The 20,821-nt window shown below is 44.8% G+C and overlaps 1 protein-coding gene across 5 annotated transcripts in view; it reads left to right on the plus strand.

Annotated features, from left to right (window-relative positions):
• The window catches only part of LOC146203886 (uncharacterized), an 85,227-nt gene that overhangs the window by 53,578 nt on the left and 10,828 nt on the right, over positions 1-20,821 (plus strand). Inside the window, exons 1-4 of one of the 5 annotated variants that reach the window (XM_084588962.1) lie at positions 10,535-10,646; positions 10,756-10,831; positions 14,779-14,806; positions 15,988-16,112. The exons of 1 other annotated variant lie outside the window; for it this stretch is intronic. In XM_084588962.1, the coding sequence (XP_084445088.1) occupies positions 10,815-10,831; positions 14,779-14,806; positions 15,988-16,112 (170 nt within the window). In that variant the 5' untranslated portion in view covers positions 10,535-10,646; positions 10,756-10,814. Of the gene's footprint in view, positions 1-10,534; positions 10,647-10,755; positions 10,832-14,778; positions 14,807-15,987; positions 16,113-20,821 lie in introns of those variants that run through there. 3 more of the 5 variants (XM_084588963.1, XM_084588959.1, XM_084588960.1) reach the window with 3 other exon arrangements.

Genomic DNA, 20,821 nt, shown 5'->3' on the forward strand with positions numbered 1-20,821 from the left:
TTAACCTTCAAATTTACACGTTTTTTTAATATTGCCGTTAAACTCGAATAACTATATCTGCGTTAATAGGACACTGCCGAGAGAAGCTTTAAATGGAAACTGCTGCTGACCCGTGGCGCCCCTAGTTTCGTTTTGACCATCTGTTCCAAGAGCGCCAAAGAGGTCTTCGGAAAGGGGTAATCCGTTTACGAGCGACGATTAGCTTCATCCGGCTTGATTGGCCGAGGAAAAATTAAATTTTAGTAGCTGCGATAGGTCGCAGGCTGTCCCCTAAAAAATCTCCTAAGTATGCGTAGCTCAAAAGTACTACTTCCATGACACTTTGAGGAAAGAACAAGAGTTCGAACCCAAAACCCGGAATTCATATCAGGAAGGGGAGTGCTAAAGTTCCACAACCATGATTTCAAGGAAGCCATTTTTATATCACACATCTTTTCGTTATTCTTATTTTCCTGAAGTATCAACCAATAAGGTCAGCAACATCTACTATTATCAGTTCTACATGAAACTTCCTTGTATACTTGTAAATCGACTCGCAGCGGAGTTGGAGCCTCCAAACACGGTTTTGAATCTTTATTCCATCTTGAATGCGCACCAAAAATCCTAAGACCCAGATGACTTTGCACTGTCGCTGGTCTTGCGGTAGAGAGAGAGAAAGAGGAGAACAATACAACGCAAAGGCGGGGAAGTTACTTGATAAATTATGTGAATGGCGGGAAGGTTCAGGCAATGCCCAGTTTCCTACCCTACACGTTGGTAGCATGGTAGTGGGAGCGAATTTTAAGATATAAGAGGAATGGAAGATCAGAGCACAACAGCGAACGTGTCCGCGGAGGTATCGCTATCTTAGTGAGAAAACAGGTTTATAGCCTGAAAATCAAGCCTGCGCCCTTGGGGTGTTTGAACAGTTCCTTGATGGCATTCTTCTGAGATATTTTGGCTTCCGACAGGGGCCAAAAAACCTAGCCATTGGAGCATTGCATCCAGTGGTACTCTGTCACGAAAAAAAAAAAAAGAAAAGCGGAATTCCCAAACTAGGTGCGGAATTGTCTGTTTTTATTCGCAATGCTCACATGCCTAATAATCTACCATTTCTCTGAGGTGGGAGTGAGAATATGTAAACGCAAATTCTTGTTAAGCGACACAACAGCGTTGCGTCACAACGGGCGAGGTCGGGTGATAGCTCCAGATGAAGAAATGGGTCGACGCTATGCAAACGGCGTCCCGGGCCGGTGGGCCAAAATCATTTTGCGCGCAAGCACTCGTAGATGCCATGTCGCGTCGGCATCTTCCCAGTAGGATTGAGGCAATGTGCACGAAACGCTGGGAGCTGCTCGAGCAGCACTGTCAGCTATGCCGTTGCCAACAATATCACTGTTTTGGTCGTCACTGCAAAAAGGTATCGTGATCGTCTTTGTATTAACGGGACAATGTTAAGGGAAAGCCAGCGTTGCAGTGGCCATAGGCATGCGGATAAAATTCAGATTGGCCGACAGGGTCATGACATCACATGGACCAAGCGATTAAAGCAGGTGATAGAGTGGGATTCAATTATCATAACATCACTGAAACGCCATAACGACATGTAAGAGTATAAAGTAAGATAAAATTCCGCTGGAAAGAAAACTAATCTGAGGAGGATCGTCCCCTGTACCCTTGGGTCGAGAGTCAGAAACGCTGCACTTAAGCATCTAAGCATGTTCGTACGATTTGCCTATTGAAAGGGGCGTTGTTTGTCATGTGGTAATAGAAAAATAAAAATGAAAATGTGTTGGAGTTTTGTGAAGTGGTATGCCAAGAGGACGTCTAACAAGCGCGCGAAGTTAAACAAGGATGGGGACAGAAACGGACACGGTCACGCTGTGTCCGTGTCCGTCACTGTTGCTGTTCTTGTTTCGATTCTTGCTCATCAATCAATCGATCGATCAATCAATCAATCAATCAATCAATCAATCAATCAATCAATCAATCAATCAATCAATCAATCAATCAATCAATCAATCAATCAATCAATCAATCATATAGTTTATTTTGGACGAGCAAAAAAGGAGCCGGGAGAAAGCTGCTTTGTTCGCAGCTTGACGAGGCTCCAGCCACTCGTGCAGCACACACTCAAACAAGGTAGACAGTTGCATGAAAGTAGGTAAACAGCCCTTAGGAAAATTTTCATTACACAATGCTATTTCTTTGGGAACACTTAAAGTAACAAGTTTTGTAACGCGGTTTTAAAACGCATGCACAGTCTTATTTACAAGAATATAGCTCTTGTATATCACTTACAGGATGCCTATTTATTTTACGTTAAGAGATTTGAGTGTATATGGTAGCATATATGCTTGATTCTTAGCTTTCCCCACATTGCATGGGAGAAGGGAACAAGGCATGTTGTCTGATATTTAAATAGTTATGTATGCGCAGTTTTACTCGGATCTGACAACTTCATAAACGTGTCTGATTTTCCGTCTACTGCACTCTTGTGTGCCCTTAAAAGGTTATAATTGTAGACGTTCTCTACTTTGAGTACATTATGTTTATTGGAAAGTGGCCCTGTGTATTCAAGAAATACATTTTCCGCAATGCGGATAGCCCTGTTTTAGATCATGGTATATTCTGTTTATGTTTGACTTGGTTGCATCCCCCCAGACCAGCGATCAGTACAGTATATGGGAGTTGAAAAGGACACCGTATAAAAGTTTTCTCATCATTACTGAGACCTTGTGCCGTTTAATATTCAGCAGACTTACAATCTCGCTTAATTTTCGTGACAAGAATTAACATGTTTATTCCACGACATGTGCTCGGAGAATAAAATGCGAAGGATGTTCCCGCATTTTTCTAGTTCAAATGTGTACGGCCCGAAATGACCTTAGATGATATTAAAGGCAAGATTCCAGGAACCCGAAAGATAATATATTTAGTTTTGGGTACAGTTAGTGTAAGTGTGTTTCTCCGACGCCATTCATGTAGTCTGAAACTTGCAACTGCTTTTACTTTTTTTCTTCGACATTTGCTCTTGCTTTAAAAAGACTGTACAGTGATGATATAAATAAAAAAAACTACAACCTTGGTAAATTTCTACAATGTCATTGAACTAGAAAAGAAAAAGAATGGGCCCTAAAATGCTCTCCTGTGGAACACCGGATTGAATTTTCTTTGACAATAATTTATTTTGGTGTATTTCAACATACTAACTCCGACCTCTTAGATAGGGCCGAATAAGTTGTGCGCAATTAATGCCGCGAAAATCGTAGTTCTCCAATTTTTCTAAAAATATTAAATGATTAACGTGGTCAAAATGCATTGCTGAAATCAATGCATGTTCTTAAAGTTATGTTTTTGCTCAAAGCTGTCTCACCCCGCCGTGGTAGCGCTGTGGTTAGGGTTGTCGACTACTGTGACCAAGGATGTGGGATCGAATCCCAGCCGCGGCGGCCGCTTTTGGGTGGAGGCGGAAAGCAATGCGTCCGAGTGCTATGCGAGCTCAGTGCATATTAAAGATCCCTAGGTAGTCGAAATTTCCGGAGCTTTCCACTACGGCGTCTCTTATAGCCTGAGTCGCTTTGGGACGTTAAACCACACAAACCAAACTAATGTAAGACCAACATTTTCTAATTTGTCTCTTTTTGTACTAAAAGCGCATTTTCTGTTCAGCGATATTTGCGGAAACCAAAGTGACAATCCGTTATCAGATTGTGCTTTCTTGAAAATCTTTCGATGCGGGTGTTCATAATCATTTTAAACCCTTTGGAAAAAAACGGAAAGGATGGCCACTGCTCGATAATTGCTTAAGTTGTCCTTTTGCCTTCCTTTGTGTATAACTGTGACCCAGGCAACTTGCATATTAGTAGGGAAAACGCCAGTTGATAGGGCCAAGTTAAATATATGCGCTGATACATGTGCAATAATATCGAGCGCGTATTTTATGGGCCTTATTCATGGCAACGACTTTTTTTTTTTTCTCCCTCTTTTTAATGCTTGAACAATGAGCATTGCCTCTGACACATTTGTGGGCATAAGAAATAGGTTGTCTGGTAGTGTTTGCTCAGAAGACGAGGCTTCTGGATTATTTAGTAGTTTTTTCGGTGACTGCAGAAAAATTGTTAAAATGGTCCGCAAGTTGTATTCTACTTGCATCTACTCGTCAATAATCAGATTCTGAATTACAGTTTCCTGCGTATTATTGTTTAGAGACTTATACAGATTTTTCCAAACCAAGTCAGGAATTTTTAGTCAATGGATATCAAATAAAGGCGCGTAATACTCATGCTGCGATTTTTTGATAGCTTTATTTAGTTTACTTCGAAATGCTTTGTATTCGCAGAGTCGGTGGCGTCACGGAGAATCCGCAAAGTGTTCATACAGCTTGTGCTTTTCTTTAACAAGTCTGTCTAGGTTGCGAGTGATCCATGGTTTTCGCGACCGCTTGGACCTACTATGTGTTTTTAGTGGGAAATATTGAAAATAATGTTGTTTGAATATTTCTAAAAACTTGTATTATGCATTGGGTTCTGAAATTGTTAAAGGTTCGCTCCAGTCAGTAGGAATAATTGTCTGTGGGAAGTGTTCTAAGGATTGCTGTGTTAGTTCACGGTACCTAACATGTTTCAGTGTCTTTTTAGTCATTGTGTCGTTTCATCATTAGAAAAATGGGCCCGTAGTCACTGATATTTCAACTTATGACATCTGATTTAAAAATGGCACCGCGTGAATTTGTAATGAGCAAGTCTAATGATGACGATGTTATAAGTGTTACACTTGTCGGGGGGTAGCAATGGCATTGTGAAAACCATTGCACTCTAAAAGAAGTAAAAAGTCTAGGGTAGGATGCGTGTTTTTCAAGACATCAACGTTGATATCACCACCTAAGCAAGTAGGTATCCTCTATAGATTGCATAGGAGAGGAAAGAGTCGAAGAAATTCAGGAACGCGGCAGTATTTACATCCGGGGGTCAGTAGATAACAGAAAAAAATTTTTATACCCTTCTTAATATCCAGGACTTCGAAGTCGGTGGTAATGGTGCTGAAATCATGTGCAATTTAAAAAGCAAGTACACTAGTTTGAATAGACACGTCGTCGCCTCTAGTTTTTTTTTATTTATTTATTTAGAAGGTAATAATTATACCCTCTAAGCACAAAGTAATCACATTTGCCAGTGTACCATGTTTCGGTTAGCATCAATACGCCAAATGATATCGCACATGCCTTAAGCAGCAAATGTAAATCATCATGCTTCCTTTTAACAGATCTCGCATTCGAATGAAATAATTTTACCCATTTGTTCCCGTTTCTCGCATTCAAAAGCCTACGAATAGCATCAGCCGGCGGCCGTTTTTCGTTGGAGGCGAAAACAGAGAGGCGTCCGTGTGCTGTGCGATGTCACCCCAGGTGGTCGAAATTTCCAGAGTTCTCCGCTACGGCACCTGCCATAGCCTGAGTCGCTTTGGGACTTGGAACCCTACAAACCAACCAATAGCATCAAGGCTTTCTGAAGCCATCATTCATAATGAAACTATGTAGCTGCGCGCACATTCTTCTCTACTGATTTAACTGGTCTTTAGCAAGTGATTTTCATTTCTAATAATAATAAAAAAAAAACCCTTGGCAATGCAGTGATTTAAACTATGAAGTCACTTCTAGCGAGACCGGTGCACGGGCTAGGGGCCTGGCATTGTAGGCTTCGGAGAGCCAGGAAGTACAATGTAGGAAAATAATGTAAAAGAAAGCGATTTTTATAGCCTCCGCACTAATTGCATTGACGGCCCCCATCATTTTCCAGAGATAAAAGATTAGAGGGTCTCTTAGATGTCTCTTAAAAGGAGAATGACGAAAGCCTGCTCTTCCTCTCCTATCATTTGCCTCTCATTGTTTGCCTTTTATCGGTGTTCGTTGCAGTGCTACATATAATTATAATTGGTTTACAGGAAAGGAAAGGCGCAGTATTTGTCACACTTTGTCCGAGAAGTGTGCGTTCGGACGGTACACCATCGCTCCTGTCGCGTGGCGTTCCTTGGCGCGCGTTCAAGTGTGGGATCGCAGATGGCAATAACTCTAGACAAGATGAGACTTCTGGTTGGTCGCTTCGAATTTGGCGGCTGGTGCGTCACTTCTCTGTCGACCAATCAGATGCGCCGCTCGTGCGGACAGCTTTTGTCGACGACGGTATGAGCCATTAGCCGATGGGAAGAGAACGCGCTGTCTTGACGTCGTGGGTAAACGCCACTAACAGACACATTTCGGCTGCAATACTCAGGATCTGTTCTAGAGAAATTAATTTAGAGATGCTACCGGCTGTAATTTTGCAGGTTTGTGAAGACGCGTAAAGTGGAGGCCAAAATGCTGATCTTTTCAGACAATATAGAGAGGTTAAACAATGTAGGCCTGAAAATTCCACCCTGTATAAGGCCTAGGTAGGTATAAAGCTCAGTAAGTGAACCATTCTCATACCGGACAAAAAAAAAAAAAAAAAAAAAAAAAAAAAAAACCTGTTGATCGAATAACTTTGCGCGCACATAAACTTCCGGCCATCGATTTCAACAGCTTCCACAACATCAAGGATGACTTCATGAATACTGTTGTACGTACCCTTGAAATCGATGGAAAGTGCCACGGAAATATGCTTCAGGCGTTCTTGCTGCTGAACGGTGGTGGAACAGTTAGGGACGTTGTTTATAAATGAGCGGCTCCCCGAAGGCCTGCTATGGCATTGGGATGCGCATTGTGGGTAAGATGAGCGGATAACACATTTCTTTCAAGTAATCTGCCTCGCCTCTAGCCGCGGCAGAGTATTTGAACGAAATTAATTACCGCGCCTACATCGGCAGCATGTGGCGCGCAGATGTACAGGTAGCGCAGCGATAAGTAGTCTGGTCTCCTACCTACCAAGCGATAAGTAGTTTGGTCTCGAACTTGCTTGGCGTAAGAAGGTGTTTTCGTTGAGGTGATAGCAAAAACGCGGCTCCCCCACGCTTTTGCCCACCAGACGGTAAAGTAACCTTCATGGCGCATTCACTTTCTTAATTGTGTCGCAGCAGACTTAAGATTCGAGCGTCCGCTTGTGAGGCTGCATCGATATGCTATCCAAATGAATGAAAAGTGGCAAAATTCCTGGCCTTCTAGATAAAGTGATATTCGTATACAGGACATATCTCCTAGCTTCGTAACGCCCTCAGCGCGAAGGGCAAGATTGATCTGGATATGCAGCCTGCAGGTCAATATATATATATAATTATGACGGTCGAAAACTCGAAACATAATGACAATCGGCAAACGAAAGAGTACCAATACACAACAGCAAATCCTTCTCGTCGCCACTAACGCTGTCAAGCGTATGACTTCAGACGAAAATAATCCGCGCCTAATACCTGTGCGCGTTATTGGCAAAATGGCAATTTAAATCAATTCGCGCTCGTAGTTTCGCCTACGCATGCTTACTTTTCTGAAAAGGTGCTGACAAAGGAAACAGTGGCCGCCGCCTCAATCCCATTCGCCTTCTTCCGTTTACGGGCCATGACCTCCTTCGGTCGCACGACTACTCGGGGAAAATTGTAAAAGCAACCACCATTCTTATTAGCCAAAATAGGAATTCGGGACTTTGCTTTTACGGCGTGTTTCAACACAGACATCCTTCACCATCACATCATCACATCACATCATTTTCTTTAAAAAACTTCTTTTGGGTGTGTTACATAAGGGCTAGGGCTCACAAAATAGAGGTATCTACAGGACTTGGAAATCTTGCGGAAGAAGCAGCCCCATCTCCCTCCCCCCCCCCTCCCCCCCGCATGCGCACACATACCATTAAGCCATTACTTAAAGAACTAGGAAACAGGGCGCTGGGAACTTCCATCAAAGCCACCACCAATTTGAATATTCATCCGCGCCGAGAGGATCGTGTTCCAAAAGGCAACACAGGTGTAAACACGAAGATACACAACCACGACGACGCTGTTCGGAGGTAACGTTTGGAGCAGCCCGGCGTCGAAGTTGCGCAAGCGCTATGCGGGTTAACTCCCTTCCACCGAACACGTCGGTACGCAATTCATCTTTCACGAAAGTGCCAGCGGCATTCGCCGTCTCGTGAAGAGCGCGTTGCTCGGGCCGGGCAAACGGCTATAGGCAGGCGGCCCCCAAGGGGAGCGTTCCGGTCGCTGCGGCTATTTTGGACGCGCCGGAAAGATGCCTGCTGAGCATCGGGTTTCATAAGCAGTGACTCAGGCGTGGGCTTTTTTTCGACACAAGGGGGCCGCCTCGTAGCGGAAGTGAATTCACCTGCCGCGTCACTCCCCGTGCCCCCCGGCAGTGCACGACGCCTCCTGAATCGAAGGCAATACAGCGGTGGAGTCGCGCAAAAGGGAGAATTTTAACCCACAACAGTGTGCAGCAGGTTTACGACACGAGGGGAAACGCACAACCGTGGCTGCGAGGGTGGTCGCGTGTGAGCGCGGTTCACTGTAATCTCGTCGCGTATTCGCACGTTGCGGTTCGGTACGCGCTGGCTTTTTACTCTTAGGGCGTTCCTTGCAGCTCGGCTATGGCAGTGCCGGAGTTTTGACCGAGAACGCTTTATTTACTACGGCATCGTGGCCAGCAAAGAAGGATTTCCCGCGTGTGTACGGGACTTCAGAAAGGCGGTAAAGAAGGAATAAATCCAAGAAGAACGGCAGTCCTCGGCGACGTACAAAGTATTCCCGTTTACGAAGCTCATGTTGACGGCGACGGGTGTCTTTTGTAGACAACGATAGCAGGAGCCAAAAGATACTGTTACGCTTTGTCAGTATAGCTGGACTGGACATTCGCAACTTGCTCCTGTTCGTAGGCTTTCCTTATATGCACCAGGACTGCCGTAAATTCGTTTTTAGTCGCCCCATGGGGAGAATGGACAAAGCCTTGAGGCGCAACGTTGTCAACTGATGACGAAGTGATACGTTGACCTGCCTCATAGCCAACTTTAAGACTCGAGAATAAATTTGTCATCCAGAATAAATTAGTGTCGCTGCTGCACTGTGTACTGTATTGCAAAGTTTTCATCAGCTGCTCTCATATTGCTTCATCATTGGATTGTCGCGCACGTTGGTATTTGTGTTTTCTCTGCAGCGCGTACAAGACGATAGTCTATTTCAATCCCTTTGAAGTCTGCCCTGCTAGAGTGACAGAAAAATGGAGACTAACGTCGTCGCGCCCTGTCAATGAGGAAGTTCAAGAAGTAAGAGACGCTGAACAGTCACCAGCAAGCTGTGTACACCATGTTTACGTAAAGTCCACCATACGTATGCAGGGCGCACTGCCAATGTGCAGCTATATCTCAAAATTATCATGTCATCTGCGGAAACAGACACCGCCCTTTACTTTTATTTCCAGCATGGCAGGCGTTTCAAGCGTACTTGGTAGCGAATAATCAATTTTGAGCCTCCGTTTTACCACCACAATTGGCTAATACTTCATGGTTTATCAGTTTTGTTTGCTAACTTCTTGCGCGTCTCATTAGCTTGAGAACATCGGCGCCTCCGGTTAAGTACAGCGGCGAAAAACTGCCGCGTTCTACTGCGGTGATAACTGTCCATGGCTTCGGGTTACACCTTTCTCGCCGGACAAGGACACTGCAGGAGAAGTAGCTCAAAATAGCTCGCACTGTGAGCGCCTTTGCACTGAAGAAGAATCGAGAAACGAAAGGGTAAAAGAGGACAAACCCAACCCCCTCACTCCTCCACACTTCCCCTCTTCACAACGTCTTTGAGCGAGGACTTGCAGTAAGGCATTTTCATTGCCGAAAAATGCGTATGAAAACTAAGCAAGCAGCCACGAAAAGAAACGCTCAAGCTACGTTGCCGGAATATGTGTTGGAGCGTAGCTCCGTCACAACGCGGGCGAGCATGCTTTTTAGTCACTTCTAGGAATGGGCAAGCATATATCACGGCCGCCGGCCCTTTTCGGAAAAGCATGCAGCACGTCTTCCACGTAGCCTTCCGGACGAGAGGCTTGCGGCAAGAGAACATCACACTCTTTAGTTACACTTGTGCAAGGTAGAGCGGATTTTGTCCCTGCCGTCTCATCCACCTCCCCGGGATTTCGTATCAACGAAGAAATGCGGCTTGCCTAAGGTCGCTGATTCCTGGCAACCTGCGAAACATAACTGCACCAGTTGGGAGCACTCAGTCTGGCGAGGGCAGACCTGTCCCCCAACAACGTACTACGTGGCTCTTTTTCCGTCACCTCTCCTCCGGGGCCTTGGCTCGGGCTCTGGGGGCCCTGGCGGAAAAGAAGCGAGAGATGAATTTGCCCCGGGCAACCCTGGTGGGGCTCGGAAAATATATTTTAGGACGCCGTTGTGAAGGCCTCTCCGATCTCCCCTCTTTCCCGCGCCACTTCACGACCGTGCGGCTCTTTTCGCCTTCCCACCGTTCTTTTTCGTTCCCTCACCTTCTGCCAATGCAGTTTTTGTGGGGGTAAAAAAGTGAAAGAGGGAAAGAGAGGGAGGGATTTCCTTCGCCCTCGACTCGGCGCTGGAACCACGCGCGGGCCTCGGGCTCAGATTCGAAGAAGGCCACCAGGCAGGAGGAAAGCAGCGAGCGCTCTTGGAAGGCAGCTCCACGCAGAAGGGTTGAAACGCGATTCCCCGTCCGTGCCATAACAGTTCCTGACTCATCAGGTGACCATATCACTCTGCTTGATGGCTGTCAGCAGCCTCCTCCCGTCGACGGTAGTTAAGCCGCTGCCGCGGCGACTCAACATGCATGTCTCTTGTCTTGCGCTTTTAGGTTTGTCGCCACCTTTCCTTTGACGTATCGGTTTTCTGGGCTCCGCAACGCACGTCAGGATGTTCGAGCTCCCGCCGTAAGTGTGGCCTTTTGTGTCATCTAGAGTGGCAGTGCTTTTGTTTTCGTGGGCCGAAGGACGCGTTGACGCTCTCTCTCTTACGCCGATTGTTTTGGCTCTGAGGCCAGGCGCAGACTCGCGGCTGAAGTGTGTCACAGCCGCTGCGGTGAGGAAGAGCGCATTAGCGTCACATTGTGCTCGACAGCAGTGTTCTCCGGAGATGTCCAAGCCATAGCGACAGAATCGTCGCCTTGAATTAGCGAACTTGCGACCGCCTACCTACGCGGTGTGCACAAGGCAGACGACTTTTACTTGATTCATTGCGAAGACACGAGGGTCAGAGTTGAAAGATGTAGGGCACTGTGGAGATCAAAGAAAAACATTATTCTTATTTGATCCGGACTGTAAAGCAATAGTGCGAGCGTAGTCACGATTATGAATTTTGGTACTTTTGGTCACAATTCTGTTCTGAATGGCCGAGCCGCAATTCGCTCATAACGGTCACGAGTTTATGCAATCGTGTTTCGTTGTATAGAACTATGGAGTGGTGTCCTTGTGATTTTTAAAACCAAAACTTTTGCGATGCGTGTTTTGTTGAAAATGTGCAGGTGGCTTGTTGGCGGAAGGCCTGGCTATTACTGGCAAATTCCATCAGTAATAGCCAAGCTTCACACAGCGTTACTACGGCAGAATGCTAAAAGATGCAGAGATAATTAGATAGTTAGTTAGGATTTCTAGATGACCACCTGTACACCTGTTTAGGTACGTCTTATTTTGCACGTGCTATTTCGCAGCATTTTCTGGGGCGCTGAATACTTTATTTTTAATGTTGACACCACGCGGTACGGGAAAATTTCTACCAAAAGCAACGTGGCTATTACGACTATCCACAGTAATTTTGTTCCATTTATCATTCGGAAGGAATATGTGCTTGATCCCTCTAGCAGCACACGAATTTTGGAGTACCACAACGACTAAGCTGACAGGAACGGAGAAGCGAATTCATCGTGTGCGACTACGAGCACACACCATTTGGCGCAAAACTTTGGCGGTTTCGAGGCCTAACATGCGTGTTGCGTATTGCAGGCTCATGCGTTCTGAGATAGCGATATAATAAAGGAAACGTTCGAACATGGTATTAAGCTATTGCAGTATCGATATGCATATTTTCACTTTGGCACCTTTTAAATCTTCTGTACGTAAAGCGAGTCGCAAGTGAAGAAAATGAAGAACCAAGATCGTTTACTTGAGCTTGCTGCACAAAGAGAACAAATACTCACTACAGTCGCAATAATGAATTCTTAAAGGTGTGACTGTATGCAATGACGTGCGCATCTAAACGATGAATACTGAACTTTTTAGTCTTTGTTATGCTGGCCAAGTTTGTGTTATTTGTGTCGTGCGCGAAATCAAGTTTAACTCAAATGCATTCTTAAATGCAATGGTAAAAACGAGAAATTTACCGTCGATAAGGGAAACCACGGAACGCTACAGGAGTGAAAAGAAAAAAAAGAGACTTTCGTTGCTTTGGCGTTTATCCTGGAATCGAAAAATCAGATGTGCATGGGCAGCACGGCGTAGTTACAGATTTCATCATTAAATTCCAGGATATATGTCGGGGCAAGATATCTATGCTCTTGAACCTTCTCTCATTCCATAAAATTTTGCAGCCGTATGTACTTAAACGAGAGCACTAATTTACATCATTTAGAAAGCAATTTGCACGATGAAAAAAAAAATTCCACATTTTCAGTAACGTGGCTCACAGTGACCGCTCATAAGCAAATACATTGGGCAATTCTCTTCGAAAAGCACCACCGCCTCAATGAGGAAGCGCCAAATGAATTAAATTGACTCCCACCCTGAAGAAGGTGGCAGCGATTACCGCTTGAACGAGAACTGCCGTGTTATAGTTCTAAAGCGGCATCATGCAACTATAGATAAACAGCAAATTTCCTGCGTAATAGAGAGAAATTGGGCTGAAGAGAATACATTTACTCATACCTCATCACTTACCCCGCGTCGAGCACAACCTGATTGTATATCGCTGTTAAACTGAAAATTCACGAGCCGCACCATTGCGATGAAAATATTTTAAAGGCGTTACAAGCAGCTTTCAACAACTGTTGGCCGCGCTGCATATGCCACCGCAGCGGAAAGTGTATAGCAGACCTCCGAAATCTCGAGGTTAGCAGTGGAGGTACTTATTTCGGGCCGTTTCACTTTAAAAGCCACCTTTAGCACGCGGCTCATGTACCCCTCGGTTCTTGGCATACTCAACCCCTCAGCTTAGATCACGCTGGAGGACTCCATAGAGGCAGCTTCATGCGAGCGCCTGGAAAAAGCCTCCCGGTCTCGCTAAATGCTCCTGGACGACCGCCACATTTAATCAAGGACACAGTGAAAAAAGTCGCACCGTCGTCGGCCTTACAGCTCAGAGCATTTGCTGTCAGGACGGCGAAAGGAATGAGGGCCCAAACAGGGAGCCACTATAAATTTTGTGTGATAAAGACAGAAATGATGCCTGAAAATGTATGTCCCGAAAACCCCCGCCGAGGTTATGGAGCGATTGAAGAAGCCGTGTGTTAGTGTTTGTTGCGTTAGGAATGTTGACTCTAACGACTTGGAAATGCTTTCTTTTTAGCTAAAGCAAGCTTTCATTGGCGAAAGCCCCAGAAATGTTTTTCTTTTTGCTACCGTACCAGCGCTATCACTCTATTTTTCACTTTAGTGTGGTCACCTCCGAACGCAATAACGTAAATTACTGATGCAGTATTAAATCGACTAGTGACGTCGCAGCTTTTCTATGTCGGCTTTTCTATAATACGCACACTCACGGTGAACAAAAAAAAAAAAGTGTGTGCTGAGACGCTTTCTTTTCCTCACGAGCCAGCCCCTAATAATTTTACTTCATCGCATTTTGTTTTTGCCATGTTAAAAGTTGCGCGAACGTTGAACTGATAACATGAACTGCGAGTCACTAACGGAAACTAAGTTTCAGGTTCGGTGTGGATCTCAGTGTGTACGGAACCGTCCTACTATTTCTCTTGCTGGATTTCCTCGTCGAAATATGTGATTTACGCTGCAAGAACGCTGGTGTGGCGTAAGAGTCGCTTTTGTCGCACGCTCAAAAAAAAAAAAAATAAATAAAAAAACAGTAGCACCACCCTCCTTCCAGGCATGCCTCGGGCACAGTAGCGGATTGGAAGAAGTAGAGAGAGGAGGAATTGCGATCCAAATAAACGGAGCTGTCGGGTTATTCGCACGGGGTAGATACCACGCGTTGCCTGTTATTTGCTAAAAGCAAATGAAGCTGTGCAATTTATTTTCCCTTGTCGATCCCTAGTGACGAAATAATTCTCGTGCTCAGACGGGCGACATAGATGGCAACAAGCACGACATCTTCCACTCTCTCGTTCGATCAGTGCTTGCCAAAAATGTAACATTCCACGCACTGCTCGCCCCCAATGACACTAACCGATCCTCCAACCCTTTGACATCAATGCTGGTTAATTGTTTTCCTGCGCGGTGAATTGACAATACTATAATTTTTTTTTTGAGGCAGCGCCTTTTATGCAGGTGCTAAATGCAACCGTAAAATATCGCTTTTATCAGGCTGAGAGATTTCGCATCGACATCAACCTGATGCACAACGCAGTGCCCAGGGCTGACTCTTGTAGCTGTTGTAACCAGAATGAAAAAAATACCAGCACGGAGACCACACATCACTGATTGAGAATGCATGAATTTTGCATTGTGGGTGAACGGTGCATGAATGCAAGTGACTTTTGAAGAATGCAGAACGGCTCTACTAGTGTCATGTCGTTATTCATTGAAAACATCGTTGTAAATCATCATGAATTTGTGGCGCTACTTCAGATATTTTATCGCACTAGCAAAATTAGTTGTTATCTGCGTACGCAATGAAAGCTTTTTAAACGAAGATTCTGTCTCTTTGCTTACAGAGAAGATTTTCTTCAGAAGCCGAGAAAGGTAAGCAGCCATTAGTCGTTTTTGCACGTTACGAAGACTTACTGCGCTAAAAACATGATCAGCCCCAGAGTACGCGCTGAAATCTCAGCTTCCTTCTTGTATAGCGACGTTCTGCACTTCACACTTTTAATGATTCTCTGATTATCGCCTTACGGTACATGATGCTTTAATTGCATCATTGATATTGGTTTACTATTCGAATAAGATATGACTACGTTCACAGGTTACCATGGGCACAGTGCAGTATCGCAACTGTATTCTTATTAGTAACAATGGGAACAACGCGGCTAGTTTAAGTGGCATTCGCTCTGGCTTCACAATGTTGCATTTAGGAAGATCCCTTCGCCGAAGCAAATACTATGCATACTTTGAAATTCGCACGAATAGGAAGCAGAGTGAAAAATTAGTTGGGTGATAGCAATTTTCATTGATGTAGGCTCATGAAACATGGATTAAATTTAACCGGAACTATGCCGGGGGAACCTGCACGTTTGCAGATGGCCCATGTCTTTTTTTTTTCTTTTTTTCAGTAAGCCTAGCGTACGCTCAAGAGCGAAGGATTCTCCCCAATAATACTGGAATAGAGCATGATATTCATGCACTCTCATCTTACTCCTCCTGTCTTTTGCCTCAGCAACAACCAATAATATTAAAGTGCATTATTCAGCTATCAGGAGGTATAGTTTTGTCATCGGCTCAAAACGACGTCACTGTAGCGCTTACACGTTCTACAGCTATCATGTTGAAGTGTCTTTGTGGAGAGTAAAGTAACTGCCTTTAGCGGATTTCGTAATCGTACATTACTTGATTATATCTCATAGCTCATTGGTTATAGGCGTGCAGGCTAGTTACGGAATATCGCCCCATTCAATCACCCAAGCTCGTGCTGTTTTGTTTTCTGACTTTTCAGTTCCAGGGGTGTTTCTGGTAGGCTGCTTTACAAAAGGAAAATTATCGACAGCAAAATTTCCGTTTAATCAGCTTTTATATAGAAGCTCTTCTATTCGCGCCCTAACACATCTCAGCGTAAGAGCTCCTAAGTATGTCGAATCAAACGCTGGTGGTGGCGTCAAAGCTAGAATCAATATCACAATCCGTACATTCATCGCGGTGTGCAAGATAATCTGTAGACGCTCTCAAGTCTCACGCATGCGTGCACACTCCACCCCGATTGCACGCAGGGCGAGCCCGCGACAGTGAAGGCAGTTGTGCACAACCAGTACAACTCGCCCCTGCAGCTCTACTCGCAGGAAAAAGTCGCTGAGACTTTGGCATACCACGCCCAGGCCATCACCGCCGAGGACGGGTGAGCACGTCGCACAGTACTGGGAAGCTGGTTTCTGTGAGACAGGCAGGAATGCAAGAAAATAAGAGCCTACTTCTATAATATAAGTGTGGGAGGGAATAGTGACTGCATGCGCAACCAGATTGTGGGGCGCGAAAAGACAAATGCGTGAAGCCCGCATTTTAGTGACGAAATTATGGCGAAATAAAAAAAAAATAATATTCGACCTGCTTCAAGGAAAGAATTGAAGCAATCGCTATAACTGAATTCCGGCGAGGTTCATGAGAGAAGAGAGGAAGTAGTGTGGCCTCCACCATCCTCGTCATCTCCCATGTCCTCCTTTATGTTACGGGATAACTTATATGCGCGCTGGCTGCTTTTTGCTGTAGCTATAATTAAGGTTCATGAACATAAAAGTGCAGTCAAAATGTCATTGTACACTTTGGACCCTGAACTGCGCGTTTTAATATGTGTCCTGCAAAGGAGTGACACAAAAATACTTCCATGAAAGTTACGAAAGACGCTAACACCGCTAGAACTGCCCCGTCCTTGCATGTTCGTCATTAGGTAGTTGTGCCAGGCGTTAATGTGATGTGAATGGTGCCAGCAGGCATATCGCGCGCTCTCTCACTTTAGTAGTACCCTCACCTTGTCAACCCAGAAAAAAAAAAAAAAGAATATATATATATATATATATATATATATATATATATATATATATATATATATATATATATATATATATATATATATATATATATATATACATGGTAGGAAGGGTACATTTTCAGAAATTACCTTCGGTACCCTCGAAAATAACAAGAATATAAAAACGAAAAGAAGATAGCGAGCAAAAGCACTGCACAAGCGTCTGCAACGATACGTGATGTGAGTGGTTCGTCGCCGTGTAAGGTAGCTTTCTAGGTCCTCTTCAGAAAGCTTTCTTGTTCAGTCGCAGCGCACAGAAATAACAACAAAGAAAACGAAGAATAGGGCGAGAAAACGGGGCGTCTTGAGTAGCAAGTAACTCGCTTGCGGCGAGGTGAGTTAGTCACCGCCGGAAGCTAGTCAAGCGAGATGAGTCAGTGACAAATGAGGGCACTGCTTTTTGAGTCGCAAGTGGGACACCCAAGGATGAAATAGACGCGAAGCTCTCGTTTGAAAATACATTAAAAAGCGCACGGCGAGGGCAAGGCGAGAGAAGATGGAGAGCGATCTCCGTGCTTGTGTTTGTCTACGGCTGTAGGCGGATGTCTAACGAGCACGACGACACGAATGGCGGTCGTGCAAACGAAACAAAGAACAAAAGCCCCGCAAATAGATCGGTGTGTCACGTCGAAAAGGGAGTGAGCATGAAGCGCAAAGACTTTGACGTTCTGCCAGATGTCGGGAGCGCTGCTACTACAGCGGAACGCCCGATGCCTTCGCCTCTTATCGCACTACTGAAGAACGTGGCACATTTACGCGTGCAAACATTATTCGGCGTTTTTGTTTTGTTGGAGCAAGTTGGGGAGGCTTGTTTGTTGACGCTGGAACGGTGACATACTCACTGTCTTCGTCAAATTCAGAAGATGGCTCAGTAAAGCGTATATAAAGTGTTTCATATAAAAGGGAGCGTTATTTGGAAAGAACCGTCTGCAACGCTTGCATGACGAAATAAAGTTTGATTTCCCGGGACGAAGCCAAACGGAGGCTGTGTTGGTAGCTTTCTGCTTGTCATCTTGTGTGCGCGAGTTCGATCTGAAGAAGGAGTTACCGGCGGATCAGTAAAGCTTACGTTGGGAGCTCAAGTCAAGGTCTAGGCTTTGATATCTCGTGTGATCCTATTCTATCCCACTTGGTTTCCGTGACGAACTCCGACAAAAGCAAAGTGAAAGAAATCACAACGAAAGTTTTATGTTAAGCTGCTGAAATAGGCGAGAACTGAAAGGAAGAGCGTTCAGGCTTTCGTTACCCTTACGGGCAGTGTATATCCTTGCAAATGTGAGTAGAACACACAATAACACACAAATGTTCTGTTCCTGGGCACAATGGAGGCCTGTAACTCGTATAAATTCACTGACGGTAGTTCTTTTCAATGTTTTTTTTTTTTTTTTTTCTGAACTGCTACGACGACTCACAGGATCCAAGCATAGACAGTACATTTTTGTGTGCTCTTTGAAATACCTTACGATAGAAAGTCTGCAGAGAGTGTTTTTCTTCAAAGTGAAGTAGCTTTTGCATTTAGTAACCTGGCTGAAGACACGTCTTTTTAAGCGAGGGCGTTGCTTGACTAGCAGATGCCAGAGATGCCAACAATCCCATTTACGAACAGCGCTTCCACATTGTCCCAGTACTGGCAGGCACGAAAAGAGAATTTAGTTCATACCAGCCTGGAGTATCCGCTCAGTCGCGCACATTCTAACGCGTCCTCTGGTTCGTTGATGCCAGCTGTAGGTTCCATTTCACTGCTGCCAAACTGTTTAGAGAGAGCATGGAGGAAGGAAACAACTTAGGAGAGGCCCTTGCCATTCCCAATGCATTGGAGAAAGTAGGGAGTTTTAGAATAGGGGAACCCAAGGATTGGGGCCCCCAAGAAACTACCGTGCCGTGGCGTAACGTTCGAGCCGACCGGAGAGTTTTAGAATAGGGGTTTGCCGACGCAGCGGAGCGGGGCTTGCGTTCGTCGATCGCAGCGCCCTGACGGTAAACCGTGAAAGCATTTATATATATAAAAGCCAAAACAACGCTATTTTATTAAACAGAAAATGCTGTCATTGTACAAAAATATCCTAAAAATACCAGTTATATAATCTGTTTTCTTCAGACAAGACGAAATCGACCAATCTTAATCAATCCAGGCTGAGCCGGGAAACCTCATTTGAACCTTCCGCGCTTTACGACGCCTGGTCCCCATGGCAACCACACGATGCGAACTTGCTAAGCCTAGCAGCTCGGTAAATCCGGAAGCAATCAGGCAATATGGGGCGTTTTATCGCTTAAATTTGGTGGTGCGGGCATCATGAGACATAGCACAAGCTTCGTTGGCCTTTCGTTTGCCGTGAACGCGTGACACCATGCAGCGGTAACGACAAATGTGTGCCGAGGCGAGCGGCGGCCGCTTCACCGGACGCCGCCATATTGCCCGACCCTATCCGGCAATAGGGTCCACGCTATTTCGCCGAGATAGGGTCGCCGTCGTCCGCTGACCCAAAAACCCAAGGCCCGCTTGGTTTCTGCGCATGCGCACTCGCGCCCCGCTATTACCCTATCCCCCTAACCGATAGGGTCCCCCTATTCTAAAACTCCCTAGTGTGGCGGAAGTGACGTCAAAATTTAGGGTTAGCCAAGTCGGGCCATTAGCAACGGCGACGCTGTTGCTATAAAAACTCGGGCCACTAGCAGCAGCGTTGCTAAGGGCCCTGCGTACGTCAGCGTCGCGGAGAAAGAAAATGCGGAGGGTAAAGTAGGAGGAGAGACATTGCAGCGTCCGGTCGCGGCGCGGCCGCGCCAGCGCGCGGCTTCAAAACGAAAAAAAATAAAAAAATTATGTCAGGGCCTCTCCTAAGTTCTTTCCTTCCTCCATGAGAAAGAGCAAAGAGCGCCATTTCATAAAACACCTTTTCGCAACCCGTCAGTTTACCTCTTTTTTTTTTTTTTTTTTTTTTTGTAATTCTTCTTACGGATGCAGCTACTTGGTGGCTATCAAACGTGACGTCAGAAGCATCAAGAATACTGATAAAAGGATAAAATAATGAATTCGGTTATCCATCTTAACAAAACTCATCCACAGTTACTTAAATGTTGGGCTTAAATTGTTTGCAAATGTTTTTGTTTTCGAAGTACCTTCCCAAAAAAATCAGGGTGGTGTCAGCTAATTTCTGTCATTGTTTTCCTATTTTTTTAATGTGTGATAAGAAGTGATGTGAGTTAATGTGCTACTCCCGTGTCCCTACTAAAGTTTGTTCTTTGCATGAAAACAATATTCTTCATTCGAAGTCGCATTGACATCAGCACGTAATCTAAATGATATAAAATTTCAAATAGTTAAGTGCAATTTAGAGTGGCGTGTTAACGGTGGTTAAATTTAGTTGCTCCTATTAGAGCAACTAAATAAACTTAATAAAAAATATTAGAGCAAGTAAATAAACGAATACTTTACGCATCTTCCAGTGTTATAAATTCAGTATACGTTATTGCTCCGAAATATATGACACTTCCATTACATGACGGCTTAAGTGCCTTCGTCTGCTGAAAACTCGGTGCTAAAACCGAACCCATTAAATTGAAGAAAATGTTTAGATGCTTAATAAGTTCTCAGAATAATGCGCAGGTAGCTGACCCCTGTGGCTTCAAAAGTATACCGATGTGACCGTCCCCATCAGCCTTCACAAATGGCAGCTAGGGAAGGGAGGTGCAAAGGGAGCGTTCATAATACATGATCCGCTGGATGAAGCATTGCGCCTCGGTCAATTCTCGTACCTCTAATAAAATTTTTCGCCTGGAACTGTTTATTTTTTTCAGTGTTTGAAAAAAGAAAGAAGAGCACCATATTGTGCCTCTTTATGTCGCGTGGGCATATTGAGTATATCCTCGTCCTTTTTCTTTTTTATCTCTCTCTCTCTTTTTTTTTTTTTTACTTCGTTTCACCGTCTAAGAAGTAAGTGGTTTCAAATTTGGTGGGAACGCTTTTGTGGATTCCGCATTGTGGTCCCACATTTTGTGAATTGGCGTTATTCTTCTACTTGGCA

The sequence above is a fragment of the Amblyomma maculatum genome, chromosome 1, assembly GCF_055883805.1.
Source record: "Amblyomma maculatum isolate TAMU_Amacu chromosome 1, ASM5588380v1, whole genome shotgun sequence".
NCBI classification, from domain to species: domain Eukaryota; kingdom Metazoa; phylum Arthropoda; class Arachnida; order Ixodida; family Ixodidae; genus Amblyomma; species Amblyomma maculatum.